The 19,173-nt window shown below is 51.0% G+C and overlaps 3 protein-coding genes across 10 annotated transcripts in view; 2 read left to right on the top strand and 1 right to left on the bottom strand.

Annotated features, from left to right (window-relative positions):
* POMGNT1 (protein O-linked mannose N-acetylglucosaminyltransferase 1 (beta 1,2-)) overlaps positions 1-2,874 on the top strand; it is a 10,333-nt gene extending 7,459 nt beyond the window's left edge. For 3 of the 7 annotated variants that reach the window (XM_032247438.1, XM_032247439.1, XM_032247437.1), the window contains 5 exons: positions 1,020-1,084; positions 1,164-1,331; positions 1,566-1,701; positions 1,986-2,095; positions 2,196-2,874. In XM_032247438.1, coding sequence (XP_032103329.1) covers positions 1,020-1,084; positions 1,164-1,331; positions 1,566-1,701; positions 1,986-2,095; positions 2,196-2,283 — 567 coding nt within the window. In that variant the 3' untranslated portion in view covers positions 2,284-2,874. Of the gene's footprint in view, positions 1-1,019; positions 1,085-1,163; positions 1,332-1,565; positions 1,702-1,985; positions 2,096-2,195 lie in introns of those variants that run through there. The other 4 variants (XM_032247443.1, XM_032247441.1, XM_032247440.1 and 1 more) reach the window with 4 other exon arrangements.
* A 2,671-nt stretch (positions 2,875-5,545) lies between these two features.
* Positions 5,546-16,020, bottom strand: TSPAN1 (tetraspanin 1). 2 transcript variants are annotated; one of them, XM_032247433.1, is made up of 9 exons: positions 15,699-16,020; positions 10,881-11,013; positions 10,373-10,437; positions 7,117-7,323; positions 6,849-6,923; positions 6,634-6,732; positions 6,405-6,557; positions 6,215-6,298; positions 5,546-6,028 (listed from the first exon to the last, which is right to left on the bottom strand). In XM_032247433.1, exons 3-9 carry the CDS (start codon positions 10,427-10,429, stop codon positions 5,981-5,983), a joined length of 723 nt encoding a protein of 240 aa, XP_032103324.1. In that variant the 5' UTR covers positions 10,430-10,437; positions 10,881-11,013; positions 15,699-16,020; the 3' UTR covers positions 5,546-5,980. The 2 variants fall into 2 exon arrangements, with proteins under 2 accessions (XP_032103324.1, XP_032103325.1); XM_032247434.1 differs by lacking the exons at positions 6,849-6,923; positions 15,699-16,020 and having other exon boundaries at positions 10,881-11,120.
* Positions 14,932-15,616, top strand: P3R3URF (PIK3R3 upstream reading frame). The gene is made up of 2 exons (XM_032247436.1): positions 14,932-15,194; positions 15,478-15,616. The coding sequence occupies exons 1-2, from the start codon at positions 14,951-14,953 to the stop codon at positions 15,519-15,521; spliced, it is 288 nt and encodes a 95-aa protein (XP_032103327.1). The 5' UTR covers positions 14,932-14,950; the 3' UTR covers positions 15,522-15,616.
* Positions 16,021-19,173: the final 3,153 nt, after the last annotated feature.

Here is a 19,173-nt window from a genome sequence, read left to right as displayed (position 1 = left end):
GTGTGTGTGTGTGTGTGTGTGTGTGTGTGTGTGTGTGTGTACACACACACACACACCCCAAAACCATGGACTCTGGAGCAATCCCAGCTCTGCTACTTGCCAGTCATGTAACCTTGGGGAAAGAACTATCCTATTTTTGCCTCAGTTTCTTTATCTGTAAAATGAGGATAAAATACTACTACCTCACTGGATTATGATTTTCTGAACGTTTAAATGAGTCTATATATGTAAAATGCTTTGAATTGTAAACATATATAAGGGTCAGCTGGTACTATTTTTATTTTTATTCTTCTTAGCCCTGGACTGTGGGTGTATGGGGAGAGTATTTCTGCCTCTAAGCAGTGGTCCAGCCTGCAATCTCTACTCTTTCCTGTTCTGGCAAGTGCTGGAGCCCATGCTTCAGCCTGAGAACAGGGAAGTCCCTAGGACCCCCAATTTCACCTGGCTGTGTCCAGAGAACCATTCCCCAGTTATAGCATGGGAGGCCTTGAGCCAGCCCAGCCCAAAGGAATGGATAGCATCCAGCTTGGAACCTCCTAGAAGCCAGAGGCCCCTCAGAGGCTGACTAATACAAGAGTCCTATTCCTCTCCCAGAGAGGGGCAGGCGCTTACCTCAGGTCTCTCTCGGTACCAGAGTCAAAGTAGTTTTCTCCTTCCCAGCCCATCCCATCCCTTTGCCCACCACCTCCTGCAGGGCCTGTTTCTGACATCTATGGTTCTAGAACAGCAGGCCCAGGGAGAACTACAAGAGACAAGGACTACTAGTTCACGGGTCTGTAGTGCAGTAGTGTGAGCTGTTGTGAGAGCATGAGCTCTGCAGCAATGGTGGAGGCCAAATTAAAGCTAGTAAGAGCTTGCTGAGGATGCTGCAAAGAGGATGGAGAAGACAGGAGGAAATTAGAGGGCCCTTTACAGGTCTAGGACTTCATTTGTGTGTCTTATAGATGTGTGGCTGGTCAGTGAGTAGGTGTGGGCCAGACAATGTGAGGCACTGATTTTCACTCTCATACCCACTCCAGGAGGCCTACTTCAAGAAGCACAAGCTCAACACAGTTCCAGGTGTCCAGCTCAGGAATGTGGACAGGTAGGGGCTGGCAACAGGGCAAGGGGTGGATATCTAGGAGATTTGGAGGCCAGTCCCTGAAAGTCCCTTCCAATCCCGGGCCTGTGTGTTTACTCCAGCCCTGCTGCTGCAGATTCCCATGTGACCCCTTGCCCTGCTCAGTGCTACCCATGGGACCTGAGGGCCTGCCCACTCCTCTGACCCATTTCTCCCTCCTCTTCAGTCTGAAGAAAGAAGCTTATGAAGTGGAAATTCACAGGCTGCTCAGGTATGGCCTACGACAATTGGGATGTGTAGCAGGGAGCAAGGAGTCAAATACTGGGGATCTTGGCCCCATAATTTGTAGGGCCCTGTGCAAAATGAAAATCAGGGCCCTTAGTTCAAACATTCTTAAGAACTTCAAGGTGGAAACAGCAGAGCATTCAACGAAGTACAAGGGCTTGTGGGACAAACCCATGAAGTGGGCCCTGTCTTGGCCATATTCTCCCACCCCCAACTGCAGTGAGGCTGAGGTTCTGGACCACAGCAAGAACCCTTGTGAAGATTCTTTCCTGCCAGACACAGAGGGCCACATTTACGTGGCCTTTATTCGAATGGAGAAAGATGATGACTTCACCACCTGGACCCAGCTTGCCAAGGTGCTCCAATACCATGCCCACCCTGGAGAACCCCTCCCCCTTACACACACTGCCCCAAGATCCAAGGAGCCTTTGCTCTGAAATCTTCAACCTCAGAACCTCCTCTTTCTACTCTTAGAACCCCTCTTCCAACCTCCTTGTCCAAATTTATATTCCAAAAGATGCTATCTCTTGCAAATTGCGGTAGCTTCTGAGGAGGGGTAGGGGCTGGGCCAAAGGGTCTTCAGTGGCCCCTCCCCATAGCTTTCTGACCCATGTCTCTGTCCCCATCCCACCCTTATCAGTGCCTCCATATCTGGGACCTGGATGTGCGTGGCAACCACCGGGGCCTGTGGAGATTGTTTCGGAAGAAGAACCACTTCCTGGTGGTGGGGGTCCCAGCTTCCCCCTACTCGTGAGTGACCCTTTTCTGCCCTGAGAAATGGGAGGCCTAGTGGGATCCAGGAATATAGCTAATGGCTTCTTCCCTATACATTCTTGTATTATTTTCCCAGAGTGAAGAAGCCACCCTCAGTCACCCCAATTTTCCTGGAGCCACCCCCCAAGGAGGAGGGAGCCCCAGGAGCCGCAGAACAAACATGAGACCTCCTCCAGGACCCTGCAGGGCTGGGTACTGTGTACCCCCAGGCAGGCTAGCCCTTCCCCCCATCCTGTAGGATTTTGTAGATGCTGGTAGGGGCTGCGGGCTACCTTGTTTTTAACATGAGACTTAATTACTAACTCCAAGCGGGGCCTCCCCTGCTCCAATACCCCTGTTCCTGAGTTAAAGGTCTATTTATTTACTTCCTTGTTGGAGAAGGGCAGGAGAGTACCTGGGAATCATTGCGATCCCTGGACAGCTGATCCTGCCCTTTGAATACCCTCACTTCCCAGGCCTGGCTCAGAATCTAACCTATTTATTGACTGTCCTGAGGGCCTTGAAAACAGGCGGAACCTGGAGGGCCTGGATTTCTTTTTGGGCTGGAATGCTGCCCTGAGGGTGGGGCTGGCTCTTACTCAGGAAACTGCTGTGCCCAACCCATGGACAGGCCCAGTTGGGGCCCTCATGCTGACACAGACTCACTCAGAGACCCTTAGACACTGGACCAGGCCTGCGCTCAGCCTCCTCTTTGTCCAGATTTCCAAAGTTGGATAAGTTGGTCATTGATTAAAAAAGGAGAAGCCGTCTGGTGATGTGTCTTGTGATTGTGATTTTGTGTGTGTGTGTGTGTGTGGGAGGGGTTGCTGGAGGGATGTGGTGGAGAGAATACTTGTGTTAGATGGTGAGTTTTCCTTACTGTTCTCCACAGAGTTTATCTTCCATTTGGAGCCATTTGGCCACCAGGGGATGCCCGAGTCTCAAACACCAAGGTTTTTCCCCAGCTCTACTCTAGGACAGCCTGACTTTAGCCCCACCCTACTTGAGGCTGAGCTTAGAGCAGCCACCCCACCTCTTCCCCACTGTTTAACTACCAGCCTGGTTCCTGCCTAGCTTGCCTGGGTTGGGCAGCTGTCCCCAGAGGTAGAGCAGAAGAGAACAAAAAGGAATTCTTGGGGGTTGGAAGAGGGAACGGAAGAGCAGGTGTGCCTAGTGGAGGTGGGAAGGAAGTGGATGGGACAGGACTGGGCGGGCATCATTCAAGAGACAGGCTAGGGTGCATATGGAGACCTAGGAGCAAGGGTGTCTATGGCCCTTAGAGCACTTTGGCATTCAGAATTCTCTATCCGGGCATTTTGTGGAGAAGAAGGTCAGATTCTCACACAGCCAATAACCCAAAGAGTTTAAGAAGATCTAAGTTAGTCACAGAGGCACCAGAAAGTGGATGGGATTGTCCAGAGGCAGTGAATGAGAAAGCCCACGGCAGGGAAAAGGACAATGAAAGAATCTGTGGGCCGGGCGCGGTGGCTCAAGCCTGTAATCCCAGCACTTTGGGAGGCCGAGGCCGGTGGATCACGAGGTCAAGAGATCGAGACCATCCTGGTCAACATGGTGAAACCCCGTCTCTACTAAAAATACAAAAAATTAGCTGGGCCCAGGAGGCGGAGGTTGCGGTGAGCCGAGATCGCGCCATTGCACTCCAGCCTGGGTAACAAGAGCGAAACTCCGTCTCAAAAAAAAAAAAAAAGAATCTGTGAAGGGCCTAGGGTCAGGAGGGTGAGTGCAGACCACCACTTAAGAAAGGGTCTGCCTGGCCGGGCGCAGTGGCTCACGCCTATAATCCCAGCACTTTGGGAGTCTGAGGTGGGTTTCACCATCTTGGCTAGGGTGGTCTCAAACTCCTGATCTCAAACAAGATCAGGAGTTTGAGACCACCCTAGCCAAGATGGTGAAACCTTGTCTCTCCTAAAAATACAAAAATTAGCTGGGTGTGGTGGAGTGCGTCTGTAGTCCCAGCTACTCGGGAGGCTGAGGCAGGAGAATTGCTTAAACCCAGGACAAGGAGGTTGTAGTGAGCCAGGATTGCGCCACTGCACCCCAGCCTGGGCAAGAAAGCAAGACTCAGTCTCAAAAAAAAAGAAAGGGTCTGCCTGCCTCTGTGCAGGTACAGAACTCCAGCTGGAACTCCGGCCCTCCTGCCTGCTCTCTGCCCTGCCTCTTTCACGGGTGCCTGGAGCCCAGCTCGGTAATGGCATGGGTGGTATATGACTTAGACATATCTCGCCACCCTGACGCCTTCAGTGTTTGCTGGAGCTGGAGATAGTGCTTGAGGTGGCCAAACAGCCAGGCTGACCAGCAATTAGTCCATGATGAGGTGGAGGCCCGCCCTGGGCAAACAAATCCCATGCAGCCTCCACACAGGCACCTACCTGGCAGAGGGGAAGTATGTGAGAGGCACAGTGTGGTGGTGAAGGGGTGAAGCAGGCTAGCTCCTCTCCCTGCCGCACACCCTGGCACCTCCTGGTCTGGCCCTCACAGACCAGATCTAAGGCACTGTGTGGCTCTGGCCAGGTCCCTCTTCCTTTTTGGGCTCAGCAAGGGGGTGGTAGTTCTGGGCTGCACTGGAAAAGCTCAGGAAGAGTTAACAGGGGTCAAAGGGAAGCAAGGAGGGGGACTAGTTTGTCAGGGTGGGCTTTGCTTGGTAGCAGACACTGTACCCTCCCACTGTAGCCTCCCTCAGGCCTCTCACTGCTGGCTCAATAGTAATCAGGTCTATGTCAGAGACATTGTGGCCAGCTGCCCCTTCAAGTGGAACTAGTATCATGTCAGCCAGGACTACACCAGGTGCTGGAGTTCTCGGTCCAAATCTAGGCTGAGCTCTTCACTGAAGCCTGTGGGACTGAGGCAAGTCACTTGGCCTTTCCTATCCCCAGTTTCCCACTTGACACATAAGGATGGTTAGGGCTAGAGAAGAGATGAGGTCTGAAGAGCACCAGGTAGGCCAGCAGCAAAGAAGGTGTTCACTCTGAGATCCTAGAATCAGGGACAGATCTAGGGTTTTGCCTGAGTGGGAAAGGTAGGTAGCCCAGACCCTAGGAAAGGGGCTCCTGGAGGACTTCCCAGCACCTAAGGAGTGACCCTTTCCCATTGCCCTGGTAAGAATTTGGCACAAGCTTGTTATTTTCATAGCTTTCCAGTCCAGTGCCCCCACCCAGGAGGGGGTAGTTTCAGTCCAAAGTTCTCCCTGTTATAAGGAGGCAGACTGGCCCAACCCAACTCGACTTCCTCATGCCCTCTCGGCCATCCCTCTTAGGTTCCCTCCCAGGCCTGGAACCCAAATGAAGGGGAGAAACAACCACTTCTGACCTCCAACCCCACCCTACTTCCCTCCTTTCCAGAGGCCTTCTGAGTTGGTGGCCCCACAGGAATCTGAGGTCAGTTTAGGCAAGATGGGTCCCTCTCCCCAAAGATACATGAAGAGTCCAGTTGGCAACATTGCAACTGGTTTATGCATTTTGAAGTGCCTTCTACACATCTGCCCAGGCTCTGCTGATTTCACTTCTTCCCAGGCTATAAAATGCCTTTCTCTCATCCCCCAGTAGTGCACTGGGATCACGAAGAGCCCCCACTTGCCCTAGGGGACATATCAAGCGTTTCATAGATTGGGGGAATGGGCAAGACTGGCTACCTTAGAGGCTCTGGAATGCGCCCCACCCACCCATCCACCAATGGAAGGAAAGACAGGCACTACCTAAAAGGAGTGATCCCTATCTAGCCCCCAGTCTGGAGCAGAAAGGGCAGGTCCACTCTGGGCCAAGTGACATTGTTAGATACTGTCCCCTCCCCACGTCGCTGCTTCTTGCCAGAGTGCCTCTTCCAAGTTCCCATGTGGTAGCAGTAGTGGCAGAGGCAGAAGTGGACTTATTGCAGATTGCAGTACAGATACATGGACACAATCATGGCAGCCAGCTGGAGAGGGAGGAACAGGGAGAGATGAGGGGACATGATGGGGATCCTGAAGCATTGGCCCCCTGTCCAATGGACAGCCTATCTGAGGCCCAGTTAGAAGTCTGTTTCCTCCAGAGAGGCCTCCGATGGATTGAGCAGCCCTGGTCTTGTGGCTATATCCCAGTCCCAGCCTCCTCATCTACTTACCTCTAGGCCCCCAATTCCGGCTGCCACACCACCCACGGTGACCGCATTAGTTTGGATGTCATGCAGAAGCTGATTGAAGCAACCCTTCAGGAAGAGAAAACAGCATTTATAGTTGGCAGCTGCTCTATAGCCATCCCCATTTGCCACTCTGAGACCATGAAAACAGTCCCCACCCACCCGTGCCACACACCTGTACTGCTTGGTTCTTAGCTTTTTCTTCAGTGCAGGTTTCATTGGCTGTGTTGGTGATGTCATTGCAACAGAATGGGGGAAAGGTATTGTTCTTTTTGACGTAGGGTGAACCCTCAAAATCCGTGTAGTTGGTAAAGCCACAGCACTTGAGCTGGAGACAAGATGGGGGTGGAGGTTGGGGCCTTGCTTCTTTCTCTCCACTCCAAAACCTTCCCAGCCAACCTTACCCCTTCCATGGTGCTGTCCCACACTTGAGTGAAATCCTTCTGGGAGCCATAGTCTTTCTTGATCGCAGGCACTACCAGCAAGGTCAGGAAGTGATCAGCCTGGGTGAGGCAGGCCAGTGTTTAGGGGCTGGTAGAGAAGGGGGCCATTCACAGGCCACAGCCCACTCCCAGGGTTTTGCCCAACATGCTTCCCTTCCTCCATCCCAGTGCCTCACCATTGAGGTGTACACCAAGGCGACCACAGCAGCTGCAACCTCAGCAATAAAGATGAGGAGGAGGATGAAGAAGAACTGAGTGGGGAAGAGGGGTCTGGGTTTTAGGGAGAGAGTCCCTCATGCCCTCCTTGTCCTAATCCACCCCCAGAAAAGTGAGACAGAGGCCTTGGCATAGGGGGGTCCAAAGCAGGCTTTGGGAATCCCAGGGCCTGGTGTCAAGGGTGAGGGGATGCTTGGTCATGGGCTTGTGGAGCTGGGTTTGACACACCATCATGAGGGCACACTTGCTCTCAGACTGAGCACCGTAGCAGCCCAGGAAACCAAGAGCAAAGACCACAGCGCCGGCTGCAATGAGGAAGTAGCCCACGTTGACAAACTGCATGGCACTGGACGACAACGGCCCGAAGATCTTCAGGAAGGATGGCCCGTCGATTGACACCCAGATGCCCACTGCCAACAGGGCCACACCACATAGCTGGGGGGAGAGAGATCAGACAGGCCTTAAACAGTGCTGCCAAGTAGCTTACTACCACACAGTTGAATAAGAAGGATGGGAGCCGAAAAACTTCCCTCTTTATTGGCTAGAGAGTCTAAAAACTCATCCTGTAAGGAGGGAAACATCCTCTAGAGCCCAGAAAAATGGGAGCTGGGATACGCACAGCTGGGACCAGGCTGCACACCTGGGCAGATATAAAGGAGATCAGAGGTTCTAAGACTTTCCCTTACTGCTGCCAGGGTCCTGTCACATAGCTAGGATTGAAAATAGGCAGATGAGGGTCCAGCCTCCTATTTCCTTTCTGGGCGATGGGTGCCTACGGACACCTCTATCCTCTGATAGGTGGAGACAGGGGGGTGGTATCAGAACAGACTCAACAGTCACCATAGTAATGGAGGTGGGGCTGAGGTTTCACCTGCTGGTAACCTTGGAGAGGGTGGAGGTTGAGAAGGTTCATCCACCTCAGGCCCCATTTGGCTCCCTTCCAGAATCCAACTCCAAGCCTGCCCTTCGTCCAGACAAGACCTCCTTGCCTCACAAGAGGAAAGTGAGGCACGGGGTGGAGGGGGGCGGAATATAGCCAGAGCTGCTCTTAAAGGCTCTCTATCTCAACTCCAAACCTCAGCGGGAATCCTGAGTCCCAGATTGAGGGCCCTGTGCAGTTCCCACAGATCTTTGAGCAAAGCCTCCCAGCCCAGGGCTTCAGTGGATGAATCAGCCTGACACCACCTTGGTGCCTAGTACTCACTTTCCAGCTGTAAAAACTGAGGCTAGAACCAGAAGTGAGGTGGCAGATTGCGGCTGGATTCCAGGCATGTTTGCCCAAGGACAGAAAGCTGGACTTCTAGCCTGCAGGGTCAAATTTCAAGGAGCTGGAGGTCTGCCCTATCCTGCTCTGCCCAGCCTGGCAAGGTCTGGGTAACAGAGGCCAGAAATCAAACCGGATTTGCCTTTAACCCTCTCAGGGCAGAGCCTCTGCTCTCCAAATCCCTGGATAACTATTGCTTCCTCCAGATACATGGATAAAGACTAGCTCAGGACTGGCATGGTGGCTCATGCCTGTCCAGCCCAAGGTGGGAGAATCACTTGAGCCCAGGAATTTGAGACCAGTTTGGGCAACATAGTGAGACTGCCTCTACAAATAAATTTATTTAAAATGAGCTGAGCATGGTGGCATACCCCTGTAGTCCCAGCTACTCAGGAGGCTGACTAAGGTGGGAGAATCCCTTGAGCCCAGGAGGTTGAGGCTACAGTAGGCCACGATCAGGCCACTGCACTCCTGCCTGGGTGACAGAGCAAGATCCTGTCTCAAAAACAAACAAACAACAACAAGAAAAAACCCAGTTCCTGCAGCTAAAGGAAGCCCAAGGCATAGACCACATTAGAACTACAGAGTTTACTCACGCTTCTAAACTAGTCTGTATATGAACTCTGTAGCCCAGGCTGGAGTGCAGTGGTGTGATCTCGGCTCACTGCAACCGCCACCTCCTGGGTACAAGCGATTCTCCAGCCTCAGCCTCCCCAGCAGCTGGGATTACAGGCATGCACCACTACACCTGGCTAATTTTTGTATTTTTAGTAGAGACAGGGTTTTACCATGTTGTCCAGGCTGGTCTCAAATTCCTAAGCTCAAGTAATCTGCCTGCCTCGGCTTCCCAGAATGCTGGGATTACAGTCGTGAGCCACCGCGCCTGGCCCACTTCCTCACTTTTACTTACACTAACCCACTCTAATGTGGCTCAGGCCTCTGGTGACATCCTGTGCTAAATCCAGTGGACATTTCATGGACCATATTCTCCTTGACCTCTCTGATAACTTGCTCTCCTTGTTTTCCTCTTCCCCTCCCACTGCTCCTTCTCCATCTCCTTCACAGTGGCTTGTTTTTTTTCGTATCCCTAGTTAGTTGGGTTTCCCAGAGTTCACTTTCCAAACGCTCTCATCCACTCCCATGGCTTCAGTGCCCACCTGTGCACATATGATTTTCAAATACCCATGGCCAGCTCCAATCTAAGCTGCACCTCCACTGGGTACACAGCTGCCAGTGGGACACCCCCTCCCACAAACCGGGCCCCACCCCCTGCCATCCAGGTTGCTCATGCCAGAGATAAGAGCGTCATCTCCAAGATCTCTGCCTCCTTTGCCCCTTCTCTGCCCCTCAGCCATCATCCTAGAGCTTTGTCCTTTGTCCACTTTGTCTGTTTCTCCCTATCTCCACCACCATCTCCAGGATTTACACCTCACTGCTCAGCTTCTCAAACATGCTCTATGCAATCTGTTTCTGGTTTTCTGAACAATATCGAGTTTCATTACTTCTGGCCTTTTACTCATGCTTTACAACTCCCCCATCGAGTGCAATTTCCCAGCTTCAGCTACTTCCTCCAGGAAGTATTCTCCAACAAAGCTGAGTTCAGGCTCCCATAGCCTCCGTTGTAAGCCCAAACACACTGTGTTGTTATTATCTGCCTATCTGGTTTACTGGAGCTGAGATCGCTAGGGGCAGAGAAAGGCTTTGTTTCCTTGCCACCCCAGCACCCAGCACGGAATCTTAGACAATGAATATTTGTCAAATGAATAAGGGCTGCTTGAGATAGACCCTTTGCTCTGATGAGATGTAGGCCCTCTCTCCTTTCAGCCCCGCGTCATATAGAGGAATTTTCTCTGTACTGAATTTCCTTCTGCACTAGGTGAACTTGGGCAGACCCCTTCTATTTTCTGGGCCCCCAATGCCTATAAAAGGGGGAGAATCATTCCTGGTAGCTTACTCTGCCCTGCCTGAAGCCTGGGCTAAAGCTTTGTGGGAGAGAGGAAGTGTCCCAAGCTTCTCCATCCCCTTTCTCACATACACCCCTGCATGGCAGCCTGGCTGCTGCTGGGACCAGGGATCAACAGCATTTGGGGAGACCTCTGCATCCCACTCATAAGGGGACACTTGTAGGACAAAGCCTGGGCACAGCAGTCTCCCATTCCCCAGCTTAGTCTCTGCTCAGGTTGTGACCTGCCCCAAAGAGCTCACAACTTCCATACTTACAAAGATGAGCAAATTGAAGAGGATCATCATGGTCTTAATGAAGCTGAAGCACTGCATGGTGGCTCCTGGGAGGCAGACATGTATGAGTTAGGGCCTTGTTTCCCCTGGCCCCACCTGGGCTGGCCCTGGCCTTAGATATTGAGTCAGATGTGCCAGACCCCAGGATCCTGAACCCATGTCTCACCAAGCTTCTCCTATACCTGGTCAGACACCTCAGGCCTTTTCCCAGTTTCTATCCTAACACCCTTACCCCTCTATACTACCCAGGACCTCTACCAGCACCCGACACTCTGAGATCCTAACACCATAGATTCCTCCACCTGCATACCCAGTCTGACTCCCACGCGCAGGTCACTCCACGCCCTTTCCTGGCACCTGTATATCCTGCGCTCCTTCCCACACCAACCCCAGACCCTCCCCAGACCCTCACTATAGCTCTTCCAGCTCCCCAAACCTGTTTCCAGATTGATATCTCTTCACAGGATCATCTCTATCCCTATCCCATCACCTGTTCAGGGCTCTTGGCAGCAAGTTCTGAAAGAGGGAACTGCTGAGGCTCCACAAAGGACAGAACAGCTCCAGGGAGTTGCCACTGAGTGGGCAGGCAGAGGGACGGCTGGCTGGCACACACCGCTGCTCACCTGCAGGCAGGGTAGGCGCTTTAAAGCCTCCTTCTGCCCGCCTGCCGGCCCCACCCATGGCCAGTTAGCCTCCCCTTGTCCCTGCTGCCCCCTGCTGCCTGGAGACCGATCCCCACAACCACAGCCTCAGCAGGCCTCCGCCTGGCAACACCAGCCCTGGGCAACACCACTCCTGATCTCAAGAAGCAGCAGCCCACGGGTGGGGCAAGTGGTTCCCCAGAGTGCCTGTGTGCCCTCCACCACAACAGTACAATATGCTTCTTACCCTGTATCTGCTGATACACTCATAGGTACCCTCTGTGCTCATGCTCACACGCACACACGTCTGCCTATACTGCCGTCCATATGTTCACACAGCAAGCACCCAGTTACATGCATAAACACGTACTAGTGCTCCTGAATGCACTCGTGTGTGTGTGTGTGTGTGTGTGAGCGTGCTCTCTCTCACATATACATACACTCAATTCTTTGTGAACCGACTCCCAGCAACTAACAAACAACAGAATAATGTCTGAGGTACAAGCTTTAGTCTCCCTCCCTCTCTCTCTCTCTCTCTCTCTCCCTCTCATACATGCACATGCTCTCTCTTTCTCACTTTCAAGGAAATGACCAAGATTTGGCACTTCTGCTCTTTCTGAATAGCAAATAGTTCCTAATCCTCTTCCCTCCACAAATCCTCACATTCCTCATCTTTCCCCTCCCTTCATCTTTCCATCTCCTCTCCCTCCCTAACTTCTTTTTCTCCTTCCCAAGTCTTCTCTTAGCTCTCTGTGTACCCCCCTTTCCTTTCTGCCAGTAGGTGGCACCATGGTCCCATGAAGGTGCCACCCCCAGTTCCAAGGCCCGGTGATTCCAACTTTATTACTAGTGGGGCTGCCTGACCGCTGGGGAAAGTTCTGGCTTCCGGGTCACTCAGACACTTGATTTTTAAACTTCTGTTTCCTGGTCTTCTGTGTAACAGAATAGTTATGGGCTTTTCAAGTGAGATTTTCTTCCTGCTCTGTAAGGAAGGGACATAAGGGAATGAGCACACAGCAAGGTCAGAGAGGAGACAGTCACAGGCAGAGGGGCTATGAGATGGAGGAAACTGATTTTATTTTTTTTGAGACAGGGTCTTGCTCTGTTGCACAGGTTGGAGTGTAGTGGCACTATCACGGCTCACTGCAGCCTTGACCCCCTGGGCTCAAATGATCTTCCCACCTCAGCCTCCCAAGTAGCTGGGACCACATGTATTTGCCACCACACCCCAATTTTTTTTTTTCTTTTTTTTTTTTTTTGCTGTGCTGTCCAGGCCTGTCTTGAACTGGGCTCAAGTGATCCTCTTGCCTCAGCCTCCCAAATTGCTGAGATTACAGGCATCAGTCACTCGGCCCAGCTGAGGGAGTGGATTTCTAATTTTTTTTTTTTTTTTTTATAGTGGAAGGAGGCAGCTCAAGAGACAGAGAGAGAGGGGCTAATAGTATTACAGACTATACTAATAATGCTGATCATATTTTAAATGTATTGCATATATTAAGGCTCTTTTCCTCTTCACAACCATCCTACGAGATAGACTTTCTTATCTCCATTTTAAATATGGGGAAACAGAAGCACCAAAGGGTCAGGTACTTGCCATGATCACACAGCTTGTAAGTGGAAGAGCCAGGATTCAATCCCAGTCAATCTGGCACCAGAGTCCACATCTTAGCCACCAAGCAGACAATCTGCATTGATGGAATCTCTGAGGAAGCAGGCTAGGCTGGCTTCCATAAAGAGCAAGGGGAGAGGCCTTGGTCTGACCTGAGGAAGAGGAGGGGCAGGGGCAGGTGTGTTTATAGTTACAATTGCTAGAAGTTGATCGAAGCAAGGTCATATTCTGAGACTGAAAAAGGCAAGAGTAGAAGCTAGAGGAGGGGATGGGAAAAAGTTGAGATTTGTGAGGGTGGTACTAAGGGTCCCACAGAGTCCTGCGGGAAGGAGGATGAAGCTGCAAAGGGGGCCTTTGAAGGGCAGAGTGAGAGGGAAAGAAAGAGGGGACTGAGGAGTGGAAGGAGAAGGAACAGGTCTATTTTTTTTTGTCTGTCACCCAGGCTGGAGTGCAGTGGTGCCATCTTGGTTCACTGCAATCTCTGCCTCCCAGGTTCAAGCGATTCTCCTGCCTCAGCCTCCCAAGTAGCTGGGATTACAGGTGCACACCACTACACCTGGCCAATTTTTGTATTTTTAGTAGAGACAGGGTTTCACCATGTTGGCCAGGCTGGTCTCGAACTCATGACCTCAAGTGATCCACCTGCCTTGGCCTCCCAAAGTGCGGGGATTACAGGCGTGAGCCACCACATCCGACAGCTTTCTCTTTCATTCTCAGGAAGAATCAGGACCAGATTACATTCATCTATGGCCCAGGTGCTCAGCATATATGAAGTTGTTAGTGAACATTTCCTGAATGAATGAGTGCAGGATAATGAGAGTTAAGTGCTCTGGGCTTTGGTTCTTCATCATCATGGATTTCCTTCCTGCCTGTCTATAATTGTGTGACTTCACTTTACTGAGCCTCAGTTTCCTTATACAGTGGATCCTCATTATTCGCAGATTCCATACATGTGAATTCGCCTGCTTACAGAAATTTATTTGTAACTCCTAAACCAATACTTGTGGTACTTTTGCAGTCATTCGTGGACATGAGCAGAGAGGCAGAAAATTTCAGCCATCCAACACACATATTTCCACTGAGGTCTGTTGAACAATAGGACTCTCTGTCTTCTTATTTCAGCTTTCAGAGGGTAAACAAATGTGCTTTTGGTGGTCTATTTAGTGCACATATTCTCACATTTTTTGGTGTTTTTTGTTGGTGATTTTACGGTCTAAAATCGTCCCCAGTTGTAATGCTGAAGTGCTCCCTAGTGTTTCTAAGTGCAAGAAGGCTGTGATGAGCCTTATGGGGAAGTACATGCATTAGAAAAGTTTCATTCAGGCACAAGTTATAATGCTGTTGGCCATGAGTTCCATGTCAGTGACTCAAATATATATATATACACACACACATATACATATATTAGTGTGTATATCGTATCTATATATAGTTTTTGTTTGTTTGTTTTGAGACAGTTTCACTCTTGTTGCCCAGGCTGGACTGCAATGGCATGATCTGGACTCACTGCAATCTACACCTCCTGGGTTCAAGCTGTTCTCCTGACTCAGCCTCTGGAGTAGCTGGGACTACAGGCACCCACCACCACACCTGGATAATTTTTGTATTTTTAGTAGAGATGGGGTTTTGCCATGTTGACCAGGCTGGTCTTGAACTCCTGATGTCAGGTGATCCACCCTCATCAGCCTCCCAAAGTACTGGGTTAACTGGCATGAGCCATCATGGCTCAGCCAACTATATGTATTAAATATGGTGTCTCCACACATAAAATTAAGTTACGTATTGACAGGTTGACAAAAATATTGTGACCAGAGAGTTTTAGGCGCCTAACCTTGCATTTACCCATTGTTCAGTATTTAGTGTTTGTGGTGACTTTATAGAACGTTACTGGGAATAATGAGAATTGACAATATAAATAGTTATAATCATGGCATCTCCTTGTAGAGTAGCTGTGAGATTAAATGAGATAATGTTGGTAAAGTCCTCAGCACGGTGTCTGGCACATAGTAAGTGCTCAGAAAACATTGTTAATATTGTTAATATGGGTAAGTGAGAAAGTGAGGAAGTGAGTTCCCCCTCTCAAAGCCCCTTTTCTTAAGGGTCCAAACTGAAGCTGCCTGGCTCTCGGGCTGGCTCTTAGGCCAGACCCAATGGAGAAGACGTGAGGGAGCCTGACCCATGAGGAGGGGCCAGGGGCCATGACCTGTAATAAAGAGCCCTGCCCTTATGCAGACTTTGTATGTCATAGAGGCCTCAGCTACCCTGGCCAACAGTACACCCCCAGGCACACTGCAGAAGCTCCCTGTGCCCATGGGGCCATCTCGGTTTGTCCATGGCCCTCGGCCCCAGGGCATGCGTTCCCCCTACCGCAGGCCAGGTATGGGCTGGCCCAGGCCCCGGTTTCCAAGGATGTTCAAGTGTAGCCACAGAAGATACCAGCAGAGTCTCCGAGGTCGAACTGCCACCAGTGCAGCCACCAATCTTGCCACCATGGCCATGGGTATCAACAACACCCACACTGCCACCACTGGAGTGTGGATCTTCCCACCTCAAGGTTAGCTGTGGGGCTTGTGAGCCAGGGTGGGGTATCAAAAAACAGAGCCACTGAAGATTTCCCTACCTGGTTCTGTTTAGGCACTCCAAAGGAAGAGCCCTGTGAAATACCACCCTAAATGTATGATGGACTCTTGATGGCAGGCATCCCAAAGTGCTGACAGCCTTAATGAAGGATGGATTGGCTGGAAGCAGAGGGTTTGGGGAGGAGGTGAATCCAAGGGGCAGGGAGCTTCCAGAACTGCTGCCTTCCTCACACTCTTCCCTCTCCTTCCTCTTCTCAGCTCTCAGACACCTCTGTCAACCTGGGATTTTTCTGATCCTCTAGAAGTGCCCAGAAGCTAACCCAGATGAAGCTTGGCTTGCCCTGGACCTGCATCTCCTAGGGGCCGTGGGTGGTGAACAACAAATACAATCACTCTGTGCAAACTGCCTTATTCCATGTGGAGGTGTTAACCAGCTGACTATGCAGGGTGTGAGGGGAGGGTTAGGGCTGAAGACTTACAGGGAAAGACTTCAGTGATCACAGCAGGGATCATAGCTAAGAAAGTAGGAGGACTGGACAAGGTCAGCAACATAGACCATCTTTGGTCTCAGCTCTTGATCTGCCCCATGAAATAGGGGTTCTCTTGCCTTACACTCCTAACTGCACAGGGAGAAGGGTCTTTGTAAACATCTTGGAAGGTATTGGGAGGCACAGATCAGAGAGGTATAGGATGAAAGACAGAACTCTGAAAATACACAAGTATGAGGTGGATGTGAGGCAGATGTGCCTCTGTGTGCCTGTGATAGTTAGCATGTAGGTGTAGCTGCTGGTGTGTGTGTCTGAGGCTGGGAGAATGGGATTATAAGCAGATGTGACTGAATGTGCCTTTGTGATTGAATGTGCCTCTGTGACTGACTGTGAGTATCAAGGAGCATTTGTGAGGGTATGGGTGTGCCAAAGAGAGGACATCAGCCCTAGGAAGAAAAATGAAGGTCAGGAGGGGGATGGGGAGCAGCCTGAAGGAGGAGAATGTGGAGAAGAGTGAGATTCTGAGAAAGGCATACTACCTTCAGCCCTCCAGCCATTCTCTGAGGTCAGTGTTTTCTAGAGCTGGCAGCTGAGCTGGGGTGCTTAGGGGTGAGGCAAGACTGTGTTTGAGCCCAGAAAGTAGAGAGGGTGCTAAGCTCTCTGGCCTGAGGATTTTCCATCTGGATTTTTGAGTGTGTGCTCATGTGTCACTGGCTGTAACTGGGTTTCTCTGGGGTTGTGTCTTAGTAGCTGGGAATATTGTGTGGGACTCCATCTCTCACATGCTACATAATGCATGGGTTACTGTGTGTTGCACCAGTCCAAGATCTGGCCCCATTTCCAGGCCTACCTTCCCAGAGGGCTGGGGAAGGGAGTGAACCCTGACACCTTTGATGGCCTGGCACCCTGGGGTTCAGGAAGTCTGGCTAATGTCCTTTGCTGCCTGTGAAAGCGAATTGTATCCATGTCTATCTACCCCAACGCTTGCCAGAGACCGGGACCCTGAGGGGAGGGATGAGGCAGAGAATTCACTGACACACCATGCCCAGACAGTGCTGGGCTCCTCAGGGTATGTGAAGGGGGTTGCTGAACATTAGCCAAAGCTGGAAGGTGGTTGGGCCAGTACTCGAGGGCCCAAGAGGGGCCATAAGTATAAAGATACAGGACACAGTTCACAAATGCATGCAGATATGTAAATATAAGTGAACTCATAAACACACACTGCAAAACACACACACGTATGCAAGCACATAGTATAAGCAGATATATGCAGACACAAATGCATAGATCCCCACATGACACATGTAGCAACACATACACATGCCTATAAATGAACACACACAGATGGAAACATGCATGCACCCAGACACAAGCATACAAGCCCCCAGACACAGACACATGCCTTCACACTCATGCAGATCCAGGCACACACAGACATATACACATGCAGACACACTCACCAGACTTCCCAGCCCCTGTGGCCCTGGGACCCAGAAGCCTCCCTCCCCTATATGTTATATGAGTGCAGTGTGTGTATGTGCATGCACGCATGCCCACACTTGTGTCTGTGTGTATCTGTGTCTGTGAGAGTGTGTGTTTGTGCTCGACTGTGTGTATGGTGAGGGTGCTAAGCTGTGGGAACCAAATGACATCATCTCTTCCAGCTATTTTTAGCTCTATCTGCAATGATGGCTCCTTTGCTGCCCCTCCCCCTTCAGGTTCCTAATTCTCCTCCCCATCTAGGCTCCCAGAGGCAGCAGCAGCCAGAGGGCACCCACCACCTCAGTTTAGGTGGCTCCAGGAGGACTGGGTGCAGCTCACTCTCTCCTGCCCAGCCAGAGGTCCCTGGAGGCTGACAACACAAGGCTCTCAGGCTGGAAGGGCCTGGGTTAGGTAAGCTGGCCTGGCTGGTCTCCAGCCCTTAGGATGCCTCTGTTTCTGCTTTTCAATCTGCAACTCTGTGTCAGTCAACAGTGCCTGCTGTGTACCAGGATGGTGCTAAATTCTGGAGACAGAGCAGTGAGCAAGGCAGTGGGAGTTCTTTCCCAGAGGAGTTATATAGCTCAGTGGGAGACACATTACACAGATTACACAAGCTCTTCATTAAATTGTGAGGAGGGCTCTGAGCACTGTTAACAGAGGCTCCTACTCTGAGATGTTCTCTGCCTCTCTCTGTTTTTCCATCTCCCATAGGTGGGATAACCTGAGGAAATCAGAAGGAATATACCCATTACCTTGTACCCTTCATCCTAATAATCATATCTCCAGAATTCCACAGAACAGTGCTTTTTTCTCACACCCTAGGCTGTGCTCCCAACATGGCACTAACCCACCATCCAACCAACTGGTGGCCTTTGCTATTCATATCTCCCTTTTCTTTATTTTTTTCTTTTCTTTTCTCTCTCTCTCTCTCTCTCTTTTTTTTTTTTAGACAGTCTCGTTTTGTTGCCCAGGATGGAGCAGTGTAACGATCTCGGTTCACTGCAACCTTCTTCTCCCAGGGTCATTTGCCATGTTGGCTAGGCTGGTCTCAAACTCCTGGCCTCAAGTGATCCAGCTACCTTAGCCTTCCAAAGTGCAGGGATTACCAGCATGAGCCACCCGGCTCAGCTCTCCCCACTGCCTTTTATTTAGGGACAAGGTCTTGCTCTGTCACTCATACTGGAGTCCAGCAGCCTGACCTTGGTTCACTGCAGCCTCAATCTCCTGGGCTCAATCTATCCTCCCACCTCAGTCTCACAAGCAGCTGGGACTCCAGGTCCAGGCCACCATGCCTGGATAATATAAAAGATTTCTTTTTTTTTGGTGGAAACAGGTTCTCCCTGCTACTCAGGAGGCTGAGACATGAGAAGTACTTGAAACTGGGAGGTGGAGGTTGCATTTGAGATCACACCACTGCACTCCAGCTCTTGGGCTCAAGTGATCCTCCCGCCTCAGCTTCCCAAAGTGTTGGGAATACAGACGTGAGGTGAGCTACTTTGCCCCCACGACCTTACTTTTCTTTGGAATCTTCTTGTGGTTAACCCCTGGGAGGCAGGCCATTGTTCCCCATCTATAGATGAGAAAAACTGAGGCTCAGAGATGGGCAGCTCTGGATCACACCTCACAGTTCCTGGGGAGCAGCCCAGGGGAGATAGCAGGCAGGTGGAGAAGGAAATGGTGACACACTGGGGCAGTTGGCACAGGTGCAGGAGGAGAAGGCCAGGCCAAGGAATCAGGAGGTGAGGGGGAGGAGGACATGAGCTGTGAGTTAGTGCCAGGAGGAGGGCTTCCCGCTCCAGCCAGCCTCAGGCAGCCACTGGAAAATCTGGTTTGGCAGCTTCAGCCGTGTGCTGTGCTGCAGGACTGAAAGAAAGAGGCAGCCTAGCGCGGGGGCCCTTCCTCTAGCCCTGGGTTTCACCAACTGTCTATTGTGGGAGCATTTTATAATTCTGGGACCCTTTGGATTATGAAGAGAATAGCTTTG

The sequence above is a fragment of the Sapajus apella genome, unplaced genomic scaffold, assembly GCF_009761245.1.
Source record: "Sapajus apella isolate SASKATOON/1434 unplaced genomic scaffold, GSC_monkey_1.0 scaffold62, whole genome shotgun sequence".
Lineage (NCBI taxonomy): Eukaryota > Metazoa > Chordata > Mammalia > Primates > Cebidae > Sapajus > Sapajus apella.
This window is presented reverse-complemented; position numbering and strand designations above follow the sequence as displayed.

Bases quoted from the DNA above. Each gene is read 5' to 3' on its own strand.
- TSPAN1 (XM_032247433.1), bottom strand. From the start codon at position 10,429: ATGCAGTGCTTCAGCTTCATTAAGACCATGATGATCCTCTTCAATTTG. The intron at 6,924-7,116 runs GTGTGTCAAACC...TTCCCCACTCAG, and splicing joins GCAAGTGTGCCCTCATGATG to TTCTTCTTCATCCTCCTCCT. The intron at 6,299-6,404 runs GTGTGTGGCACG...CTCTTCCTGAAG, and splicing joins CTAAGAACCAAGCAGTACAG to GGTTGCTTCAATCAGCTTCT.
- P3R3URF (XM_032247436.1), top strand. From the start codon at position 14,951: ATGGGGCCATCTCGGTTTGTCCATGGCCCTCGGCCCCAGGGCATGCGT. The intron at 15,195-15,477 runs GTTAGCTGTGGG...TCCTCTTCTCAG, and splicing joins GTGGATCTTCCCACCTCAAG to CTCTCAGACACCTCTGTCAA.